The sequence below is a fragment of the Gymnoscopelus microlampas genome (genome assembly GCF_963454915.1).
Source record: "Gymnoscopelus microlampas genome assembly, chromosome: 14".
Lineage (NCBI taxonomy): Eukaryota > Metazoa > Chordata > Actinopteri > Myctophiformes > Myctophidae > Gymnoscopelus > Gymnoscopelus microlampas.
In genome coordinates this window covers 33,367,725-33,392,724 of record NC_139951.1, presented here as the reverse complement: position 1 = coordinate 33,392,724, position 25,000 = coordinate 33,367,725, and the positions used below count along the sequence as shown (strand labels likewise).

General features: G+C 42.2%; 1 protein-coding gene across 4 annotated transcripts in view; it reads left to right on the top strand.

Annotated features, from left to right (window-relative positions):
• The window catches only part of gas7b (growth arrest-specific 7b), a 76,086-nt gene that overhangs the window by 39,459 nt on the left and 11,627 nt on the right, over positions 1-25,000 (top strand). For all 4 annotated transcript variants that reach the window (XM_084077876.1, XM_084077875.1, XM_084077877.1 and 1 more), the window contains 6 exons: positions 5,491-5,580; positions 8,394-8,509; positions 9,388-9,462; positions 16,600-16,678; positions 20,891-21,019; positions 23,776-23,899. In XM_084077876.1, coding sequence (XP_083934002.1) covers positions 5,491-5,580; positions 8,394-8,509; positions 9,388-9,462; positions 16,600-16,678; positions 20,891-21,019; positions 23,776-23,899 — 613 coding nt within the window. The remainder of the gene's footprint in view (positions 1-5,490; positions 5,581-8,393; positions 8,510-9,387; positions 9,463-16,599; positions 16,679-20,890; positions 21,020-23,775; positions 23,900-25,000) is intronic.

The window sequence follows — 25,000 nt, the reverse complement described above, 5'->3', positions numbered from 1 at the left end:
TAACTCTCACTATTTTAAGGCATTTTATTTCATTTTATTTTCATATTGATTTGTTTATGCAATAATGCTTTTTTTTAATGCAATGCTCTTGGTTTTAGTTTTTTTTTTGTCTAACCTAGCACTTTGTATGAAATGTGTTATACACATAGTTTATGATAACGATGATGATTATTCATGTTTTGCGGTTATGGAGTTTTTTTTTTCCTTATCTCGATCAGGGTCTATCTCTTTCTTTCTCTCTCTCTCTCTGTCTCCCAGTATCTCTCTCTCTCGCTCTCTCTCTCTCTCTCTATTTCACTGTAACTCTTGATTCTTTCACCATCATTAGCGTGTTTAGTTTTCTGTCGCCCACATTTTAAATTAAGCACTTTACAGTAGAATACTGTGTGTGTGTGTGTGTGTGTGTGTGTGTGTGTGTGTGTGTGTGTGTGTGTGTGTGTGTGTGTGTGTGTGTGTGTGTGTGTGTGCGCGCGCACGCTGGACGGGGGGGGGGGGGGGGGGGGGGGGGCACACCTCTCTTCTCTGCTTCCATAGCAACCAGGGGATGCTATTGATAGAGAGACAGATGTTTGTAATAGAATATACTTTAGCGAGCTGAAGTCAGTGTGGCCATGTTATCCAGTACAGGTTAAAAAGGTCAGTTGACATAGGTCGTTGAAAGTCATAGATCCTTCTAGAAGCCTGTGTGTGTGTGTGTGTGTGTGTGTGTGTGTGTGTGTGTGTGTGTGTGTGTGTGTGTGTGTGTGTGTGTGTGTGTGTGTGTGTGTGTGTGTGTGTGTGTGTGTGTGTGTGTGTGTGTGTGTGTGTATGCAAAAGCTCTGTAAGGTATTCCTCACCCATTTAGACCTGAGGCCGATTCTAAATACGCCTTCTAAACCCTAACATATTTTTATATATAAAAGAATGTCGCTACTGTATATATAGCAGCAACATCTAAAATGACACAGATGCTGTCCCGGATCGAAAAGGTATAATGCTGTGTTAACACTGGCAGACCAAAGATATAAAGATACATAGCATATTTATTTTTTTAACCCATTAAGCCCTGAGGCCGATTCTAAAAAATGTTTTCTAAATCCTAACAGTTTTTTGAAAATGATGTAAAAAAAATGTTTTCACGTTTTTTCAAAAATAGCAGATCTACAAGCTCATAGCGCGGCACTCGGTGCCGCGCTATGAGCTTGTAGATCTGCTATTTTTGAATAGCCAAAGAATTCTAAAATCACATATACGTTACAGGTCTTAAGATATATTTTGGGGCTTTTATGCCTTTATTTGACAGGACAGTATAGGCTGACAGGAAATGGTGGAGTGGAATGGTGGTTCGGGAGTCGGACCCGCGACGTGCTGTCAGGCTACATTGAGCCTATATAGGTGCCTGGACCGCCGCCGCTACGCCACGCCAGCGGTCCAGTCCCCACATAGCATATTTCTAGCTCTGTATCTTTGTAGCTGCTTTGTTTGTTTTTTTGGAGCTTTGAAGCTGTTGTAGCTGTTGTAGCAGCTGCAAACGGATGTATCTTTTGTATATCTTCATGTCGCTGCGCTTCCATTGAAAAAGAATGGTCGCTTGTGTCTTTTGTAGCTGCCAGTGAGAACGCAGCATTAGCCCATTAAAGAGGTGGTGCCATGGTTTTGCACTTTTTCTGTTTTTCATGTGTCTATGAGGTTGATAGAACTTCATTAAGGCCCCCGCTGGTGGTTTTATGGTGTTTCATGTCTTCACTGACTATTTGGAGTTTTTTCCTGGAGGCTGAAACCTTGAGAGTCAAACGTGCCAATCCAAAAACAGGGGCATTGTGACATCACAGAGCCCCCAAAACACATACCCTCCCCCTCATTATCATAACACAACAGGTGTGGGCATGAGGAGGAGGAGGGACTAGGACAGGTGGGTGGTGCTAAGGTGGTGGAGGAGGTGCTAAGGTGAGAACCAGGCATACTTAATGAACTGGAGGCGTGTCCACATAAAAACATTTTTTTTAACAATTTCTGTACACTTTTTTTTTTTGAAAAAAATCCTTACATAATAATAATACCTTATGATCAGGTTTTAGGGTTGAAAAATATCATGGCACTCCATCTTTAAGACCTGGAACGCATCTGTCATTTTAGAATTCTTTTGGCTATTCAAAAATAGCAGATATACAAGCTCATAGCGCGGCACCGAGTGCCGCGCTATGAGCTTGTAGATCTGCTGTTTTTTGAAAAAATCGTGAAAAGAATATTTTTTACATCATTTTCAAAAAACTGTTAGGATTTAGAAAACATTTTTTTAGAATCGGCCTCAGGGCTTAATGGGTTAAGATTCAATGATACATAGATTAGCTTAATGTTTTCTTGTTGGGACAATGTCCAATCTAAAGCCTGCGCCTCTAGGTATCAGGTTGTGGCTCCTGAGAGGAACCCAAACGTTCAGTTCTCCTCCAGAGAAATTAGAGAACATTTTTGAAGCCAGCAGGTCTCTCTTTGAACAACGTTGGTCCACTCGTGTGATGGTAGTGTAGTGTGACCGAATCTCTTGGTTAAAGGCTTTTCTTTTTTTCTGCTTTTAAATAAACAGCGTGTCCTCACTGAGCCTTGTTTACCTCCTGAGGTTAATTGGATTGAATATGAAAGAAGATAACGCTCTCATTGTTGAATCATGCCCCCTTCCATCTCTCTCTCTCTCTCTCTCTCTCTCTCTCTCTCTCTCTCTCTCTCTCTCTCTCTCTCTCTCTCTCTCTCTCTCCCTCCCTCCCTCCACCCTTACCCTCCTCCTTCCTTTTTTTTCTCTGCCCTGTCCCTTTTATACATTAGAAATTATAACACACTCACACGCACAGTTTAATGCTGCTGTGTGTGTGTGTGTGCGCGCGCGTGTGGCTGTCCGCCCACATATCCACCTATACTTTAATGCATGCGTACTGTGCCGTGCACATTTTCATCCCGCAGCTTGTGCGTACTGTACTGTACTGTATGTATATAAAGAAACTTATCACAGTTGACCTAAGTGTATAGCCAAAGCGGAGCCCAGCAGTTACCTTGCAGCACATCTCTGCGCCAAACATTTTTCATCAACTACCTTTTTTTCACTGACGAAAACTAATTAAAAACTAAGCTATGGTGACTAAAACTAGACTAAATATTGACAATTTCGTCAACAAATAAAAACGATGTTAGGGAGGGACTTGTGGAGAAGAGATCCAGTAGAACTAAAAGACAAGTCACTTTATGTTTGGTTGCGCTCGGGGTGTTGCGCTCTGAAAATAGCAGATCTACAAGCTCACAACGCGTCGCAGCGCGACGCGTTGTGAGCTTGTAGATCTGCTATTTTCAGCACGCAACCGAGTGTAAAATCAGCCATTACGGCGCCATCAAGGCACCGCCAAAACACATTTTAGTCGACTAAATCGACTGTAGTCGACTAAAATATTATGATATTTCGACTGAAACTAGACTAAACACTAAAACATTTCAGATGACTAAAATATGAAAAAAACTGAATGGAATTTTATTCAAAAGACTATGACTAAAACCAAATAAAAAATGTGCTGTCAAAATCAGCACTGCTCTGCCCTCCTTCCCGTGGTGTGCAGAGCCCCTCAGGCGGAGTGTTACCCCACCAGCACAGAGCTCAGGAGATCAGAGCGGGGTGTCGCGCTTACCAGCCGATACACCAGCAGATATAACCCATTCAATCCAGGAATTGGGAATAGATTTATTTAGCAATAACCATTATTTTATACTTTGGTATTATTCAAAAATAACAAATATACAAGCTCATAGCTACGAGCTTGTAGATCTGCTATGTATTTGTTTTTATCGTGAAAGTCTTTGAATGTAAGCCTATGTGTTTTTTAAAGCGAACATTTTTAACACAAATCTTTGCTTCTGGTAATTCTAATGTCTTCTAAATCCTAACAGGTTTTTTTTCATGTCAAGGACCCCCAAAATGTTATGTATTTGTCCACGGACCCCCCCATCCCAAAATATTTTGTTCCAGGGACCCCCAGAAGCAAAGATTTTAGTTAAAAATGTATATATATATATATATTTAAAAATATATATTTTTTTTAAATAGCAGATCTACAAGCTCATAGCGCGGCGCAATGAGCTTGTAGATCTGCTATTTTTGAATAGCCAAAGAAATCGAATGTGACACACACAGATGCGTTCCCGGATTGAATGGGTTAACATCTACTGTACCCTGCTACTGCCGGGAGAGGCTGGAACACACGGTTAACTGTTCCTGCACACAGATATTTAGAGCATTCTCACTCTTAACGGGCCAAGGTACTGTGTAGACCGCTGCTTCTTAAAGTGGGGTCCAGGGACCCCCAGGGGTCCTTGATGGCGTTCCATGTGGTGAGGAACTGCAGCAAAATTAGTTATAAAATAACTTTAAGCCCTGTTTTATTTTTCGGCTATTTAAAAAAAAAATACAAATCTTCTCTTATGGGGGTCCCTGGCATACATTTTTTTTGTATAGATGGGGGTCCACGGTCAATTACATCTCATTTTGAGGGTCTTTGACATGAAAATGTTTGAGAACCTCTGCTGTTAGCCCTCCAGAGAGTGTGATATGACCCAGGGGTCAGAGCTAAAGAAGGCTTGTATCCACCACAGGCTTGGCAACAAAGACACAGGGTTTGTTGTGACTATAGAGTGAATGTTTGACTTGAGTTTAGAGAAAATGTCGCCGTCACTTTTGTTCATTCATGGAGGTGCAAAGATGTGCAAATAATTGTTGCCAGAGCAACTGAGGGCAGAACTACTTGAATTGCGGATGTGACGTGTGTGTGTACGTATATGCATGCGTGCCAGTGCGCGCACACACACACACACACACACACACACACACACACACACACACACACACACACACACACACACACACACACACACGCGTGTGTTGTTATTCATTGTTGTAGACACGGCTTGGCAGCCATTGTATTGCACCAAGTATTGATGTCAGTCAACAAACAGTGTACCTTTCAATTTTTAACTTTGTATCACTTCACACATACTCTGCAGTACTGCATGCTGTGGAAATACAAGGGGAATTTATCACTGGAGATGCTGTAATCCACTGCCATCCAACTGCTCCTGAATCCATTTTAATCTATCTCTTCTGTGCTTTTGTGACTTCTCTCTCATACAGCAGAAAACAATATCAAATATACAAATAAAACATGAACTTATATACGGTAATACAATATGCAAATACTGTCATAATGGTCCAAATATACATCCTCGAACTGTGTGTGTGTGTGTGTGTGTGTGTGTGTGTGTGTCAAGATGTAGTCAGTGTCAAGATAATAGTCACATTGAGTGTTGTTTGCTTATATTTCCCTCAGTTTGTGACATGCCTCTCTCTCTCTCTCTCTCTCTCTCTCTCTCTCTCTCTGTCTCTCTCTCTCTCTCTCTCTCTCTCTCTCTCTCTCTCTCTCTCTCTCTCTCTCTCTCTCTCTCTCTCTCTGTGTCTCACACACTTCCTCTTCTCCACAGATTAACTGTGTGACGTTCCCCCTCCCCATGAGCATGCCCGAACAGCCGCTGTTGAAGCCGGATGAATGGAGCTACTGTGATTACTTCTGGGTAATGAAATTATCAATAATCAGATAATAAATAAACACGCAGACATCAGCATTATTTTTCCACTGCTTTTTCCACACAGTTAATTTAACCAGTTGTACACTGGTTGGGTTTTACTGTGTACTGCATATGCTCTCTGCTCACACTGACCCCATGGCACACTGGCAGTAGTGGAAAGCAACTAAGTACTCAAGGACTGTACTTAAGTACAATTTTAAGGTTACTTTACTTGAGTATTTCCAATTGTCAGTACTTTAACTTCTACTCCATCACATCGCAGAGGCAAATGTTGTACTTTTTACTCCACTACAATTATTTGAAAACTTTAGTTACTAGTCACCGCCGATCCGACTGATATTCCCATATAAGGAGATCTCTGCATCTGTCAGTCCTTGTCCCTTTTGTGCCCATATATGTAGATCCCTGATGTCATCAGTATATGCCCATATATGGACATGCATGAGGTTGCCATTGAGGTTAGACAACCCACTCACATATTTGGGCGTAGCTGCATTGGGAAGTCCTTATAAGGTTATGGCTGAGTCATGGTGACATGAGCGTGACGTCAGAGGCCCGCCCGCCCGCCAGCCCAACGGCCGGCCCGTCCTCCCTTAAGCCAATTTCAATATACAGTAGGATTATAATACAAAACATACATTAACCACTTAAGCCCTATTTTATAACGCTCACAACGTGGTGCGACCAAGCCCCCAGAGTTGCTAAGAAACATTGAAGCCGCCACCCCAGTGGCCAGAGCTGGAACTGCAGGCCGGGATAAATACATACACGAGCAAAACATACTGAGAGATATTTATATATATAAATATGTAAACATATTATACATAAATACATATGCATTTACATATAAATATGCATCTCGAGTGTATTTAATAAATATCTCGCGTTCAATCCTTGACACACGGGCTGCCGTAGAACGCAAAAAGGACACTAGTGCGCATGCTCATGACTCTATGTGTGACCAAAAACCACTCAATAATTCTACTTCCGGCAGGCTTCCGGGTGCTTCAAAACGCCACTGAGCCCATTCATTGAAATGATAGCTGGGGGTGGGGCAATCCGCCCTCTAGTTATATTATACCTCTATGGGTGCGACGCGTTGTGAGCTTGTACGTAGATCTGCTGAAAGATTTTTGAAACATTCGAGTACTTTTACTTTGGTACCGTAAAGTATGCGTTGATGCCAATACTTTTGTACTTTTTGCTCAAGTCGAATAATTTGAACATAGGTATTCAGAGTGTAACAGAGTACTTTTATATTGCGGTATTGCTACGTTCACTTAAGTAAAACATTGAGTATACTTCTTCCGCCACGGCACACACTGGGAAAATGACACCGCTGCGTACTGAGAATGGGGGGATCGGCTTTTTACATGCATGGAGCTGTAGAGGAGTACATTACATGTACCCCTCGTTGAGACCCCTGCATGGGGGCGCCAGCATCTGCTGGGCCTGTGTTTAGCCCATTAAGACCTGAAGCCGATTCTACAAAGGTCTTCTAAATCCCAACAGTGTTCTTAAAAAAACGTATGTTTCTATATCAGTGGTGCTCAAACGTGTTCATGTCAAGGAGCCCCAAAATGATATGTATTTGGCCGCCGACCCCCATCTCAAAATGTCTTGTTCCAGGGACCCCCCAGAAGCAAAGAATAGATTTAGAAATGTTCGCTTTAAACAATATATATTCAAAGATTTGCACACAATTTCACGATTTTTCAAAAATAGCATATCTACAAGCTTGTATATCTGCTATTTTTGCATAGCCAAAGTGTAAAATAATGCTTTTTTTTTTTAGCTCAAATGAAAAAGTGACCCAGATGCGTTCCAGGTCTTAATAGGTTAGACGTCCCCCGCTCTTAGTGGCAATCTCATCCAGGTGCAGACAGTGTCCGGCACTAACACGCACCAGCGCTATACTCACCGAGGTGACAACAACACAGCGGAAACGCTTGTAAAGTAGATGTGTTGTACGCCCAAGCCTGGGAACGGCAGTTTAACACTGAAACATACAGGATCATGTTTTTATTATGAACCACGCAGCTCCCTAATACCTCGCAGTTACGCAACACCAGGCTCGGGTGTCAATTGAGACCTGATTATCCCTTGAAGACCGGGAACGCATCTGTGTGTCATTTTTTAAGATTTCTTTGGGCTATTCAAAAATAGCAGATCTACAAGCTCATAGCGCGGCACCGAGTGCCACGCTATGGGCTTGTAGATCTGCTATTATTATTTTTTAATCTTGGAAACTTTGTGCAAATCTTTTGAATATATGTTTTAAAACGAAAGTTTTTAACTCTGATCTTTGCTTCTGGGGGTCCCTGGAACTAAATATTTTGAGATGGGGGGTCCGCGGCCAAATCCATATCATTTTGGGTGGTCCTTGACATGGAAAAGTTTGAGAACCACTCATATAGCAACATAAGTTTTTTCTGAGAACTGTTAGAATTTACAAGAGATTTGTAGAATTCCCAGAAGCAAAGAATTGAGTTACAAATGTTTGCTTTAAATATATATATATATATATATATTCAAAGATTTACACAAATTTTCACGATTTTTCAAAAACAGCAGATCTACAAGCTCATAGCGCGGCACTCGGTGCCGCGCTATGAGCTTGTAGATCTGCTATTTTTGAATAGCCAAAGAAATCCAAAAGATGACACAGATTCTTTCCCGGTCTAAATGGGTTAAGTCTGACTCCCAACTTTCTGACAACTGTGTTGCACGGCGATGCAACACTTTCTCGTGTTTTTTTTTAATCAGTGTGTTAATTTGGTGTTATTAATGATTTGCAGACCGATAAGAGGGATCCTCAGGGGAATGGTTGCGTCACCGGATTTGAGGTTCTACTGCAGAAGCAGCTCAAGGGAAAGCAAATGCAGAAAGAGATGGCTGAGTTCATCAGAGAGAGGTAAGAAAACAGATGAGTTTGGGGTGTTTGCACACTGTTTGTGGACCAAAAAACGTCCCTAGAAGGATACCAGTGAAAAATATACCTCACGGTGAAAGGTGTGTGTGTGTGTGTGTGTGTGTTTGTATTACTATACTTGTGAGGCCCAAACGTCCCCACAAGTATAGTAGAATATGAGAAATAGAGGGTTCGGCATTAGATATTTAGAGGTGTGTTTGTTTTAGGGAGCTGGGGTTAGATTTTCCCCTATTTTATACTTAGTTGTGCGGCAATGTCAAACACCAGAAAATAGACGATCTACAAGCTCGCTGCGACACGTTGTGAGCTTGTAGATCTGCTATTTTTCGGCTTTAGACTTGCGGTTAAAAATGCCCCAAAGAAATCATAAACCAATCATAAAATCGGCCTCCTAAAATGTTGATGTCCTCACAAGTATAGTAATACTTGTGTGTGTGTGTGTGTGTGTGTGTGTGTGTGTGTGTGTGTGTGTGTGTGTGTGTGTGTGTGTGTGTGTGTGTGTGTGTGTGTGTGTGTGTGTGTGTGTGTGTGTGTGTGTGTGTGTGTGTGTGTGTGTGTGTGTGTGTGTGTGTGTGTGTGTGCGCGAGCGCACGTGCGTGCGTGCATGGTTCACGTGAATCATGTCAGCTTTTCAATCAGCCTTTTTTTAGAAGCTTCCTGTTTTCTCGTTGTTTTGCTCGGGTTGCCATGCAAACCGTACGGCTCAAGCCTTCAGTTAGACAAACTCTCTTCCTTATTTTTCATCAATGTGCATCACTCTGTTGCACAACAGAGGGAAATGTAGATAGATGGATAGAGGCAGAGAAGTGTGTTGTTGAGAAGCCTGCATGTCACAATAAAACTCTCTACTTCCCTAATAGGATAAAAATAGAAGAGGAATATGCCAAGAATCTCTCCAAGCTCTCCCAGATCCCTCTAGCAAGTCAAGAAGAAGGGTGAGTGTCATTTCTTCCCTCTAGCACCTCCAGGATAAAGAGGAACCATTGTCACTATAGAAATGTGTCACTATATGTTGGCACATGGCTGGACGGAAGGAGGAGGTGGCACAAGATCAGAAATTCTGTCTGTGTCGACACATATCTGAAGTGCTTCATCAGAATTTCCACAATATCAACACTTTTTTTTGTGTCTTTAGGGGTTTTGATAAATAGTTGTCATGGGGATTCATCCAGTCTAACTTATTTATTTGGCAATGAAGTAACTTATGCATTGGGGGCATCTAGGTGTCGCAGTGTTTAAAGTTTCTGCCACTGTGGAGCCTGGGGGTTCGATTCCTTAACGTTGCCTCTGGCTTGGCCGGGCGATCCAAGGGACATATGAAAATGTAGTGCACAACTTGTGTGTACAGCTCAATGAAACCCCTTAGAATGCACAACATGGGTCAAAATGATTCATAATACAAGCTCACAATGCATCGCATTGCCAATAGGGATGCCGGGATTAATGTAGTTTAAGTCAAATATATATATAGGTGGTTTGGTTGGTCAACAGTGCAGCCTGGTAATGAATTCACTTTGGTGTCTGAGTGTTGTCTTTTGGGTATAGTCAACCAAACAACCCGGCTATCCAGGAAAAATAATAACAGTGTCAGCAAGCCAGCCATCTAGTGAACCAAACCAGCCAATTAGGCGGCCAATCAGCCGGCCAGCCTGCCAGTCATTCATTCGTTCAGCTGGCCAGCCAGGCGAGAAGATATCCTAAATAATGCCAGTCTGGGTTCTGGAGGCCCTGTCAGCAATGCTGTGAAACAGTATGGCCCTCCTGTAAATCACCGCTTACTTTGATCTCAACCCCTCTGCGGCATGCTTCACCCATTAGAGAAAGAGAGAGAGAGAGAGAGAGAGAGAGAGAGAGAGAGAGAAGGTGGGATGGAATGAGATTTGAAGAGACAGACCGTTTTGTTGCAGAGCGAAGAGTGGTTTGAACTCTGAGAGTTGATTCAGCTCTCAGAGTTTAGAGTGACTGTCAGGATTTTGCTGTGTTGGGCTGATGGTGTGTGTGTGTGTGTGTGTGTGTGTGTGTGTGTGTGTGTGTGTGTGTGTGTGTGTGTGTGTGTGTGTGGGGGGGGGGGGGGGGGGGGGGGGGTGCCCTGCAGAGAACTGGAGGGGAAAAGAAGGCCAGACACTCCTCCTTTCTCCTCAGCCTGGCAGCAGAGTTTGATCTCACGCTGGGACCAGACCTCTTTGTCTGAGACATGGGGCTCTGATGGGGCACAGGACAGGACATGGGAAGGAAAGCAGAGCCCAGAGGATAAAAGAGGTCCAAAAAGGAAGACACAGTGATTCATAAGCCCTGATTGTGTGTTCCACACACTGAACATAGCCGATCTGTGAGCTCGTTGTGAACTGTTTTTTTAATGTAGGCTGCCACATGCCGCCCCCGAAGCATCATCTAGAAATACAAAACGTAATTGTGAGACTCCACGATTAATAGCTTCAGCGATTGGAAACATGCTGTAATGTCCAAAAATAAAGGCAATGTAATTCGGAATCATAATTCAGCCACGTCATTCAAATGCCCCTAGACAGACCTTCATCATGTCCCTGCACTAGTACAGTAGACCGTATTGCTGTCAGGCAGAAACCTCATCTCTCCATATTTTAAACTTGTTATGTTTTTGTCGTAAATTAATGCAGTGTCGCACAAAATTAGCAAAAAATGTCGATCTACAAGCTCAGAACACTTCACGATGCGAAGAGTTGTGAGCAATTTTGGAAGTGAAAGTGGTCAAGTGTGTGGATTTTGAACCAATGAAAAGTATTAGCGAGAGCTTGTGACTAAATATTAACAGGGTTCCTGTATGGAGAGTATGGAAAAGTATGGAATTTAATTTGAGTAATTTCCAGGTCTAGATAATTATGGAAAAAGAAACGAGAGTAGTGCAGAATTGCATATACATAGCATCACAAATAATCCAAAACTTGTTTGAACATTCATGCAGTCATGTAATTATCAGTAACAGTAAACAGGCTATCTTTTCTGCATAAGGAAACCTGGCCTTGGATCAAGACCTTCATACATTGATTTTTATTGATTCTGACAATTGAGTATCTATGACAGCCTTGGACACTTCCCCAAATAGTGTTTGGAGTTAACATATTTAAGGCCCGAACATCACCATAAATATACAAATTCATGGAGATGTACGGGCCTTATTAAACACGGAACTCCAAATGATATTTGGGAAAGTGTCCAAGGCTGTCATAGATACACAAATGTCAAAATTGATCAAATAGATCTATCTGACAGTCTAAGGCTAAAGGAAACGATACCTTTTTTATGGCTTCGTTATCGTTTCCTTTATGACTACGTTAGTTTCAATAGACACTGTGAATAGGCTGTGCTGCACAGACACAGTGTTTTTTTCACAATTAATTATTTATAAAAGAGACCCAAAAAAAAGGAGGGGACAATAATATATATATTTTGATGAAATAGGTCATGGGACATTAATGAGTATAATGGTAGCGTTGCACCGTCAAACTGTCTGTGTAGGAGTGACTTTGTTTATAGCAACTTGTTAAACTGTGTTTACAAGTATGATTTACCTCATCTAACAGCCAATAAAGCAAAGTCAATGGACTTTAGTTCTCCTTTCTAGTTCACTGGTGAATTGTACATGAACATCCCTTCTGTTATACTGTAGGGGTTGAAGGGATACAGTTACTTAAAGTTTACACAACAAAATCTCAATAACATTGCTCTGTTTTAGCATTGCCTGGGTTTAGTGTTAATCACCTTCAATGTGGCGTCCCTATTTTGCGCATGTTATTATAGGCGAAGAATTTCAACAATTTTCAAATAATTTCTCTAAAAAACAGCCATACAACGAAGTACTCATTTATAAAGCAGTGCTTACTTGATTTGTATGAGCAATTATTTGGCAACATAATAGTAGGCTATACATAGTCAGTATGTAACATACAGTACAGTAGGAGTAAAGGATAAAACTATTTATGTACACAATAAGCATCTACATGTGTAGCTATTTATACTTGTATGTAAAATCTGGTCTGAAGAATCGACGGAAAATTCCGGAAATTTGAGTCTGCAAAAGTATGGAGTTTCAAAATGGAAAATGTGTAGTAACCCTCTATTAACTATACACTGGAGCCATTGAAACACAGGTTCTATTTTTGCCATTTCCTGAAAAGTAACCCTCGTAGACATACAAGGTTTCCACCACGACGGCGACGATATAGTATTGTAAATAGAAGGGGCAGAGAGTGGGATGAAACAGGAATTGTTCCATATAGAATCTTCATTATGCCAGCCAGTTCTGACTACCCACACCCAGAAGAGTGCAACACAATACTGTTATTATGCTCCCTGGTCAGGCCAGTGCTGTTGTCAGTGCCGGGACAATCACTGTTTTGTTGGTCAGTTCCTACCGTCCGTCCATCCAGCACCAGCCCAGCCCAGAACTAGGCCGTACATTCCTGAATTTACCATTTGTTTGGTAGTGGTGGTGTGTTCCGGGGCTGGGAGACATGTGACCACTCTGTTCTTTTTTTTAACCCATTAAGACCTGAGGCCGATTCTACAAAAATGTCTTCTAAATCCTATAACAGTTTTCTGAAAAACTTTTAGTTACTATATCAGTGGTGCTCAAACTTTTTCTTTTCAAGGACCCCCAAAATGATATGTATTTGGCCGCGCGCGGACCCCCATCTCAAAATATTTAGTTCCAGCAGGGACCCCCCAGAAGCAAAGATTTGAGTTACAAATGTTCGCTTTAAAAATATATATAAATATTCAAAGATTTGCACACATTTTTCAAGATTTTTCAAAAATAGCAGATCTACGAGCTTGTAGATCTGCTATTTTTGAATAGCCAAAGATTATCTAAAATGACACAGATGCGTCCCCGGTCTTAATGATTTAATGCTACCAATCATGTGCTCTATATTCTGTTGAATAGAGCATTGGAGAGAAAGGATGCTTTCTCGGTTTCGATGGATTAACACCAAGGGCCCTATCTTGCGTGTCGCCTTTACCCCTTATCCCTAAACGTTTTGGCCAATTTTCACTATTTTGAAAAACATTTTTTGAAATAGTTAAAATAGCCGATCTGCAAGCTCACAACGTGTCGATGTAGATCGGCTAGTTGAACTATGTTTTTTAAAATAGTAAAATATGGCTGGGGATAAGGGGTAAGGCTTGTAGATCAGCTTGTGTTCCCCCACCAGAATGTGGATGCTGGGGTTCAAGTGGTTAAAAATATAAAATTTAAGCACTAGAATTTAGCTCTAAGACAGAAAGGCTGTGGCAGTAATTTATTTAACCGTGCCATCCCTATTTTTGGCATGTGATTATAAGGGAAAATGATCAAATACTTTAGGCCTTAATATTTAATTTAGTGCATCATCATACGCCAGTGTTGCGCAGCGGAAATAGAAGATCTACAAGCTCGCAATGCGCCGTGATACGATGCATTGTGAGCTTGCAGAACGGCTATTTTCACAGCTAAATGACACCATCGTGTGACAGTGTATTACTGTAATTCAGGCTTACAGCGGTTAAATATTGATCTGCGTCGTCATGGCTTTGAGTCCTGCATGTTACACAAGCAGGCTATAGGGTTCTCATTATTTGTTCAAGATGGAAATAAGCCCACTTTCTGTGATCGTTTGGTTTCACCTGGCCTGGGTTTGGTATCTCTGCTCTACAAAGGATTCCCTGACTTCCTGCCATAAAGATTTGGTGCAGAGAGCAGACCATGAGCTCAAATCCCATGTTGGCCATCGTCACTGCAGGGTAGAAACCTTGTATGTTCCAAAATATATACTGTTCAGGAAAATGGGGGGAAAAAAGAACCTATATGTTCCAATGCATCCCACGTAGTTATTATTTAGTCACAAGCTCTCGTTAATACTTTTCATTGGTTAAATATGTACAGTGTTGTAAAGTAACTAAGTACATTACTAGGAAATGGCCGATCTACAAGCTCACGTGACCTTGTAGATCGGCAATTTTTTTGCTACTTTTGTGTGACACTGTAGCATGACAAAGTAGGGCATTCATTTACGGAAAAAAAAAGAACAAAATGAAACGGGGAGATGCCAGGTTTCTGCCCGACGACAGCAACGCTATCTAGTGCAAGTCTTGTTTCTGACGGGCCTTTGGTGTTGCTGTGTGTGTGTGTGTGTGTGTGTGTGTGTGTGTGTGTGTGTGTGTGTGTGTGTGTGTGCACTACAGCGCAGGTGCCAGACCTCGCTCCAGCAGCGTCAGGAATGTTTTGGGTGTCAGTCCAAGGGAATTCCACACATGTCTCCCATTCAGGAGGCTCCTTTGAAGTGACCTGCCATAAAGATTGTCAGCCCCAGAGCCCAGCCTTGCGGCCGCGGCTCGGGCTCGCTGCCTGGCAGTGAGCTGCCTTTAGTACGCCTCGGCTTGTTGAGTAAATATCCCACAAACGCTCAAAATGAACAAGTGAGAGATTTGACTTGAGGGTATACAGTGAGTGGGGGGCTATTACAGTAATTCTCAAACGTCTTCCATGTCAAGGAACCCCAGATGAATATGTATTATTTGGCCGCGGACCCTCCCATCGGAAAATATTTTGTGCCAGGGACCCCCATACAAGTTTTGTGATCAGTCGCGTAACGAGGCAACAGTAGGCCCCGACGCGAGGTGGTCACAGCGGGCCCTCATGAACGCGCAGCGCGCATGAACGCGCATGAACGCGCATGAACGCGCATGCACACGGTTATTAGTGGTTTCTGATACTTTTTTCGCGGGTTTGTGACGGATTTCGGGTATATAAACAACGGTTTTGTAACAACTACTTAACAATTACAATGTTAAGGGCCCACCAAGGTTTAAGGCTGACGGACAGAGCGGTGAACCAATGGGATCTCGCGGAATTTTTCTTTCTCCGGAGATTTTGAACCCGCCCCTCTAGACCAGCGCTAGGGCAGCCTAGTAGGTCGATGTTCTTAGTGTCTTGATCACCGTTGTTGAAATAGTGTTTCAAATAACCGATGAACAGTATCAATATGTAGGGTTTAAGTGGTTAAACTCATGCGATATAACACATTTTGCTGCCAGACTCCACTTTGAGAACCACTGGTCTATTCGATGCACCCCCCCCCCCCCCCCCCCTGCCCCCCTCCAACCCGAGTATGATGTAAGAGCAAAAATAACCACCACGTGAGTGGGTCAATACCAGCCTCATCCCATATCAACGTCCATATCTGCTTTGGTAACGCTGATTGAATTCTCCAGTCCAGTGTGATGTGCCGCGTAACGATGGGAATAAGTCATGATGAAAGACTGCTAAGTTAAACAAAGTGACTTCATTTCAGCGCTTATCTTCAGAACAACAACAGTGTGCTGTGTTGCACCCGGTGCGTTGTTGTGAAAGCTGAAGTCATGGCGCTGAGAGGAGACATACTGTACTGTACAGGCATCTCGTATCCCACTCATCCTAATCATTGGCTGAACTGACTGTGGCCCCCCCCCCCCGCTCGGCTCTCAGATTTACTGCTTATTGGTGTATCTGTGAACTCTTGCACTGGCCTCGCCGGTGAACCCTGTGTGTGTGTGTGTGTGTGTGTGTGTGTGTGTGTGTGTGTGTGTGTGTGTGTGTGTGTGTGTGTGTGTGTGTGTGTGTGTGTGTGTGTGTGTGTGTGTGTGTGTGTGTGTGTGTGTGTGTGTGTGTGTGTGTGTGTGTGTGTGTGTGAGTGAGTGAGTGAGTGAGTGAGTGAGTGATAGGATTCATCCTACCACCTCTCCAGCTTGTCTTTTTTTCTCCTCCTCTGCACGACCCCCTAATTCCCCTCTTCTCTTTCCTCTGTACCCCCCCACTCTCTCTCTCTCTCTCTCTCTTCCTTTAATGTCTGTGTGGTCTTCTTGGTGTGAGATGTGGATGTGCGGCTGGCTATCTAAATTCTCCCACACACACTTTCTCTCACTCACCTCTCCTACTCTCCCCCCTTTTCCTTTCTATTCTCTCTCTCTCTCTCTCTCTCTCTCTCTCTCTCTCTCTCTCTCTCTCTCTCTCTCTCTCTCTCTCCCTCCCTGTGTCTCTCTCTAACCCCCACATGTCATGTCATGTGATGTGTTCTCAGGACCCTCGGGGAGGCCTGGACCCAGCTGAAGCAAAGCCTCGCCGACGAGGCAGAAGTTCACCTGAAGTTCTCCTCAAAGGTACCTGCGCTGCGTTTAAATCTTTTTAACCCATTCAAACCCGGGGACGCAATCTGTGTTACCACTTAAACCATTTTTTTTATACTTTGGCTACGAGCTCGTAGATCTGCTATTTTTGAAAAACCGTGAAAATGTGTGCAAATCTTTGAATGTATATATTTTTTAAAGCGAACATTTGTAACTCAAATCTCAAATTTCAAAACTCAAATTTGTTCAAGGTCCCTGGAACAAAAACATTTTTTACAAATGTATATACAACGATTTGCACACATTTTCACGATTTTTCTAAAATAGCAGATCTACAAGCTCATAGCGCGGCACCGAGTGCCGCGCTATGAGCTTGTAGATCTGCTATTTTTTAATAGCCAAAGAAATCTAAAATGACAGAGATACGTTCCCGGATTGAATGGGTTAATAAATGAACCGCAACCTTTCTGCTCTCCATGCCTACGTTTACATTCTGTCCATATATATCTATATATCGATCCGTATAGCCTCATTCTGTCTTGTGATAAGCCTGTGAAATAAATGGGAGCCTCACAAAGGTCTTACAACGCAGAGGAGGAGTATTTAGGGAGTAAACAGGGGCTTTTATTACACGGCTTGGTTGAATGCTCGATTCTGATTGGTCAGTCATCGGTCATTATTTCTGGATAATGACCGATGATAATGACCGGTGAGACCGACGAGGAAACTGTGTAATCAGAGACTACAGAACACCTGCTCATATCAACCTGCGCTGCTTGGTTTTATGCTTTATCTAACATGACAGCCATGTAAACAAACACACCATGTCATTTACAACTAAACGTTGCTCTCAAGAATGTTTTTGAAAACATTTGAAGTGAGAAATAGACGATACAATGACCGAAAAGTCATTCTATTTGATCCTCTACACTTCCTTGTTTATCGTGGCACAACAACGGGGTAATACCAAAACGCTTTTCCCAAAACACAGTCGCCCCGGGGCAAATCCGGCGGTATTACAGGCAAATCGGCAGTAAATAGAATGGGGGGCGAGTGTGTTTTGGGGCGAGTTTTTTTCCATTTCGTCATTTGTTTTTGCGAGGCGAACTCCGCCCAGCCCAATACTTATGGAATACTTTCATTGCCGTAAGCAAGGAAATACTTCGTTTTGTTGTTACTTTTGGGTAAATGTATTTATGTATTTATTAAGTAGCCGTGTAATAAGCGGGAGCCCTTCAGCCCTTCAGGGCAATTAACCACCTCGGCTCCACCTCGGTGGTTAATCGCCCTGTCGGGCTTTAAATTTCAATGATGACTACCTCCCCATGCATTATCCCTTGCATATTTTGTAGTAATAATCTAAATCTGCAAACCAACTAAGTAACTAAAGCTGTCAGATAGTCAGATAGTGGAGGAAAGCACTTGCCTCTGAGATGTGGTGGAATAGAAAGAGACACAGTATTGAAAATGGAAATACTCAAGTGTAAGTAAAAGTTCCTCACAACTGTAGCCTACTTGAGTACCAGTACTTAGAGTAAATGTACTTACAGTGTAGTTGCTCAGTTTCCGCCACTGCTCTGTGGTTCGGTCGCACTCAATTAACCCATTAAGACCTGGAACTGTGTCATTTTTAGATTTGAGCTAAAAAGCTTTATTTTACATTTTGGGCTATTCAAAAATAGCAGATATACAAGCTCATAGCGCGGCACCGAGTGCCGCGCTACGAGCTTGTAGATCTGCTATTTTTGAAAAATCGTGAAAATGTGTGCAAATCTTTGAATATATATATTTCTAAAGCAAACATTTTTCACTCAAATCTTTGCTTCTGGGGGGGTCCTTGGAACTAAATATTTTGATGAGGGTCCGCGGCCAAATACATATCATTTTGGGCGTCCTTGACATGAAAAAGATTGAGCACCACTGATATAGAAACATAGGTTTTTCAGAATACTGTTGAGCTTTAGGAGACATGTAGAATCAGTTTCAGGTGTCAATGGGTTAAGACTCGTCTTAAGGGGTGCGATGCAACCAAACGTGACATGAAAGAAGAGACGATGAGTTTGTCTCCGCGGGAAGACAGAGGGAGAACGGGGGGGGTGCGGGGGGGGGCGAGTCAGGAGCACAGCTGGGGCGACAGAGGAAACGACGTCAGCGCCCGTAATTCTCTGGAGGAGACGGAGAGGCGCAGATGTGCGGCATGCAGCACATCTCCAGTTTTAGGGAGGGAGAGGAGAGGGAGACGGAAGGTCGTGAATGGACGGGAACTATCGCTCTTCGTGCGGGCGAGGGGGGGAGGGGGAGGGGGCTGGAAGTTGGAGTGTGTGTGTGGACACACATTCATCACGGTCGTCTTGGACGCTGAAGCTTAACAGTGCTTTTTTCCAAGCATTGCTAGCAGCAGTGGTGTAAAGTAACTAAGTACATTTACTCAAGTACCGTTCTTAAGTACAATTTTGAGGTACTTTTACTTTACTGGAGTATTTCCAACTCCACTACATCTCAGAGGCAAATGTTGTACTTTTACTCCACTACAATTATTTGAACACTTTAGGTACTAGTTACTTTGCAGATATAAATGATTATAATATAAAACATACATTAAGCACTTTAGCCCTATTTTATACCTAGGCTATTTGAAAATAGCCGATCTACAAGCTCACAACGTGTCGCAGCTTGTAGATCTGCTATTTTCAAACATTTTACTTTTGGTACTTTAAGTACATTTTGATACCAATACTTTTACTCAACTCAATTTTGAATTATTTTACTTGTAACAGAGTACTTCTACATTGCAGTATTGATACTTTTACTTAAGTAAAACATTTGAGTACTTTTCCCACCACTGGCTAGCAGTGACTTGCATCTGGACTTTGTGCTGTCGTTCAGCCTCTGAGGTTGCCCCTCCACAGATGTATTTTGTTATCAGAAGTCTCAGTGTAATGGAGGGAGGGGGGGCAGGGATGACTGCACATTCATTTGAACCCATTAAGACCTGGAACTGTGTCATTTTTAGATTTGAGCTCAAAAGCATTATTTTACACTTTGGGCTATTCAAAAATAGCAGATATACAAGCTCGTAGCGCGGCACCGAGTGCCGCGCTACGAGCTTGTAGATCTGCTATTTTTGAAAAATCATGAAAATGTGTGCAAATCTTTGAATATATATATTTTTAAAGCGAACATTTTTAACTCAAATCTTTGCTTCTGGGGGGTCCCTGGAACATCATATTTTTATTGGGCGTCCGCGGCCAAATACATATAATTTTGGGGGTCCTTGACATGAAAAAGATTGAGCACCACTGATATAGAAACATAGGTTTTTCAGAAAACTGTTGAGATTTAGGAGACATGTAGAATCGGCTTCAGGTCGTCTCAATGGGCTAAGAACAGTGAATATGATACACGATGAGGGTCACTGAATAAAAGTCCGAAATGTAATTTGAGTGTACCGTTCACTCTGAAGCCAAAACGTTTTCCTCGTATGTTCTATATATTCTATATATAATGAGTTTTTGGAGTCATTACTTCCTACTTCTATCCCGACGAGACGACAGCCTTAATAAGCTGAATGAAAGAGAGATGCAGTTAAAGTCAAAGTCAGCTTTGCGCTACTTAATTTTAGAAAAGAGACTAAACTTATATTACACTATCATGTCTGACAGCTGTGTCAGAATGACCACGCTTTTACTGACAGCACGTTGTTGTGGATTACAAAGAATAGATTTTGGTGTTTGCCTGAACCCAAATGAAGCAAAAGCCCTAAAAAAAAATACACGTTGGCTTGCCTTTTCATTTGCAGTTGACTTAACCCATTGAGACCTGAAGCCGATTCTACATGTCTCCTAAATCCCAACAGTTTTCTGAAAAACGTATGTTTCTATATCAGTGATGCTCAAACTTTTTCATGTCAAGGACCCCCAAAATTATATGTATTTGGCCGCGGACCCCCATCAAAATATTTTGTTCCAGGGACCCCCCAGAAGCAAAGATTTGAGTTAAAAATGTTTGCTTTAAAAATATATATATTCAGAAGATTTGCACACATTTTCACAATTTTTCAAAAATAGCAGATCTACAAGCTCATAGCGCGGCACTCGGTGCCGCGCTATGAGCTTGTATATCTGCTATTTTTGAATAGCCTAAAGTGTAAAATAATGCTTTTTAGCTCAAATCTAAAATTGACACAGTTCCAGGTTAATGACTTAATGCTTATAATAACGTGTTTTTTGTGTGTGGATTCTGCAGCTCCAGAGTGAGGTGGAGAAGCCCTTGTTGTCGTTCAGGGACAACTTCAAGAAGGACATGAAGAGGTTCGACCACCACATAGCTGACCTGCGGAAGCAGCTGGTGGGCCGATATGCGTCTGTGGAGAAGGTACAGTAGAGCGTTGGTTCTCAAAGTGGGGTCCGGGGACCCCCAGGGGTACTTGGGGGGGTTCCAGGGGGTCCCCCAGCTAAATGATGGACAGGAACCAAATGGACCCTTATGGTTCTGTAACTCTGAGAGTGTACAAATGGAACCAAATGGACCCGTTAGGGTCCATTTGGTTCCATTTGTACACTCTCAGAGTTAGATTAACATTGATTTTACAATATGAATTGGGGTCCCAGAGATAGAAATGTCATTAAATGGGGGTCTGTAGCCCTAATGCATGTCAAACTGGGGGTCCTTAAATTACAATGATTGAGAATCACTGCTAGAGAGCCGTAAAAACCTTCTCTTATTGGGGTCCCTGGCTTATCTTTTCAAATGGGGGTCCGCGGGCTGATAAGTGTCAATTTGGGGGTCCTTGACATGAAAAAGTTTGAGAACCACTGCAGTAGAGTCCATACCCACACGCTTATGACTAAAGGTCTAGTTAGATCGATGCATGCAATAAGACGGTGATTCTCATCCTGTGGACCGGTACAACAAGTGGACCCCCCCAAATGATTGGCAAAACCCCTAAGATTTTGGGGTGCCGCTGGCCCTGGTGGTTCGATTCCCGAGCCTGAAGACCTTTTGCTGCGCGTCACTCCCCGTTTCCTGTCTCTCTCTCTACTGTGTCCTATCAATAAAGGCAGAAAAGCCCCAAAAATATATTTCTTTTTTTTTAACCCATTGAGACCTGAAGCCGATTCTACACGTCTCCTAAATCTCAGTATTCTGAAAAACGTATGTTTCTATATCAGTGGTGCTCAATATTTTTCATGTCAAGGACCCCCAAAATGATATGTATTTGGCTGCAGATCCCCATCAAAATATCTTGTTCCAGGGACCCCCCAGAAGCAAAGATTTGAATTAAAATGTTCGCTTTAAAAATATATATATTCAGAAGATTTGCACACATTTTCACGATTTTTCAAAAATAGCAGATCTACAAGCTCGTAGCGCGGCACTCGGTGCCGCGCTATGAGCTTGTATATCTGCTATTTTTTAATAGCCCAAAGTGTAAAATAATGCTTTTAGCTCAAATCTAAAAATGACAGTTCCAGGTCTTAATGGGTTAAACTCAAAAAAGTCGTTTTCATTGATATACCGATAAATAGTAAGTGAAAGTATACCATGTTGGTTCCATTGAGCTAAGCCAGAACTCAATCGATTGATCGATCTCAAAAATGAATGTGGCCCACCATTCTGACCACTTGATAAGCGGTCAGATGGGTGGGCCACGGAACACTTTGGAGATTTTCAAGTGGGGCCCTCATCCATAAAAGTCTGAAAAACCACTGCAATAAGATTTTGTGTAACGGCGGCGCCAGCATTTCTAGTCTTCTCGCTGGCAATTAAAATTCCACAATTCTTCCCCTAAATAGAGGACCGTTTTCCCATCCCTGGAATGTTTTCTATGTCTAAAAATAATCAAAGGTGATTGGCTGAAGGCCTGAGGTACCGCAGATCTGTCCCAGTACCATCCATCATCTGTGCACTAATAACAAGGGCCGTCTCCCTCTCATGAACTAACGCGTTCAACCCGGGAACGCGTCTGTGTCCTTTTAGATTTTAGCTTTTAGCCTATAACCATTATGGCTATTCAGAAAATTGCAGATCTACAAGCTCATAGCGTGGCTATGAGCTTGTAGATCAGCTATTTCTGAAAAATCTTGAACATTTGTGCAAATCTTTGAATATATATACATTTTTAACTCAATTCTTTGCTTCTTTGCACTCGGTGCCACGCTGTGAGCTTGTAGATCTGCTATTTTTGAATAGCCAAAGAAATCTAAAATGACAGAGATGCGTTCCCGACTTCCCGGATTGAATGGGCTAATCAACTCGTATTGATCAGGAGAGATTATAGATCGTCTGTGTGTAACATTCACTTTTTTTTGGCAACACCCCTTGTAGCTCATTTGTCATTGCAGTGTTTGTCTATACGGAAGTATACTGCTCACCCAAGGGTATTTTGTAAGTCATCGGAAATAGAATTTATTAACAGTAAAATGTATAGATATAAATACATTTCCAGGTACATTTTGGGATTTTGGCATGAGGATCAGGTGCAGACACTCGCAAATACAAATTGTGTTTAATAGTGTTTACAAAAGTTGTCAATAGACATCTTTATGTATAAATATACCAAGATTATATCAAAAATAACTTGTTTAAAGGTAGGGTAAGTGATTTTCTTTGGTTAAAATAAGTGTTAAATAGCTCTATATTCTGATAGTACTCATTGCTAAAGAGTGTTTGTTCAGTAAAAGGAGTCAAGTCTCCTTGTCTCTCCAGCTCTTTATAAAACAGAAAATGTATTTTTGTTTAATTTCCAATTTTATCCAATCAGGACAGAGAACTCAATCAGGATATAGATTAAACAAGTGAAATTGGAAGTGATGACACTAAGAAATGAGCAGACAAAATTGGAACTGGAACACTATAAAAATGAAGCTTAAAAAACGTTTATTAAAGAGCTGGGGAGACGGGGAGACTCCTGTTACTGAACAAACACTCTATAGCAATGATTACTATCAGAATATAGTGCTTTAACCTTTTAACAAAATACTTTTTGTTTTAACCCAAAAATATCACTTACCCTACCTTTAATTTAAAAGATTATACAGTATACATTTTTTTCCCCCCCGTTATTATTGTTATAATTTTTCTTAATTATTATTATTAACACTGTACTTTATTGTTCATGTCCCTATTAGGCACGTAAAGCTCTGGCAGACAGGCAGAGGGACCTGGAGCTGAAGAGTCAACAACTGGAGATCAAACTCAGCCAAAAGACTGAAGAAGACATTAAGAAGGCCCGCAGAAAATCCACACAAGCAGGTCAGCACCGGGGTTGTCAAAAGGCAAACCATTGGTTTACTCGTGGAGGTCCACGGTCTTTCCAATAGGTCAATTGGTTCTCAACCTTTTGAACTTCAAGGACCCCCAGTTTGACATGCATTAGGCCAGTGGTTCTCAAACTTTTTCATGTCAAGGACCCCCAAATTGACACTTATTGACCCCCATTTAAAGGCATTTCTATCTCCGGGACCCCAATTTATATTGTAAAATCAATGTTAATTTAACATTGATTCCATTTGTGCACTCTAAGAGTTACAGACCCATAAGGGTCCATTTGGTTACTAACTATCCATCATTTAGCTGGGGACCCCCTGGAACTCCCTCAAGGACCCCAGGACTTTGAGAACCCATTAGGCCACACCATTTGATATCTTTTTATTTCCCCCCCCCCTCTCTTTTATCTCTCAGACCCCAATCTACACTGTAAAATCGGTGTTAATTTAACTCTTGACAGTGTACAAATGTAACCGACCCGTAAGCCCCGGACCAGATCTTAAGAAACAGTGTAATAAGTTACACCGCTAGCCTGGGTTTATGCTAACTATCAGTGGATTAGTGCACACAGTGACGCTTCATTTGAACAAAGCCGTCACACGGTTGCCGGTTCGACCCTCACCCTCTCTGTGTGTCGAAGTGTCCCTGGGCAAGACACTTAGCCTCAACGGCCCCCCCCTTCCTTTCTTTCTTCTGAGCCATCTTAGCAGCCATCTGCCAGGTGAAGCAATAAAAGCAATTTACCCTCCTCCTCCTCCGTAATCTCTCAAGAACAGATTCTGCTCTGCGTTGGAATCTGTCGGTAGCCGTGTTGACAACCCGTGCGCATTGGTTTCAAGTGGGTGTGCCTTCAGATCAGGAAGCAGGCCGCGCTTTACCCAATCAAATGTAGTGGGCGGGATTCACGTATCCGTCCACCCTTCCCCCTTCGAAACTAACCAAAACTAATTTAACAATAGCGTCCTCGGAGCGGACAAAACCACGGAAAGATATTCACTTTTTTTTTATTATTTTTTTAAGATTTTTTTTTTGGGCTTTTTATAGCTTTATTTGGAGAGGGACAGTGAAAGTAGGCTGACAGGAAAC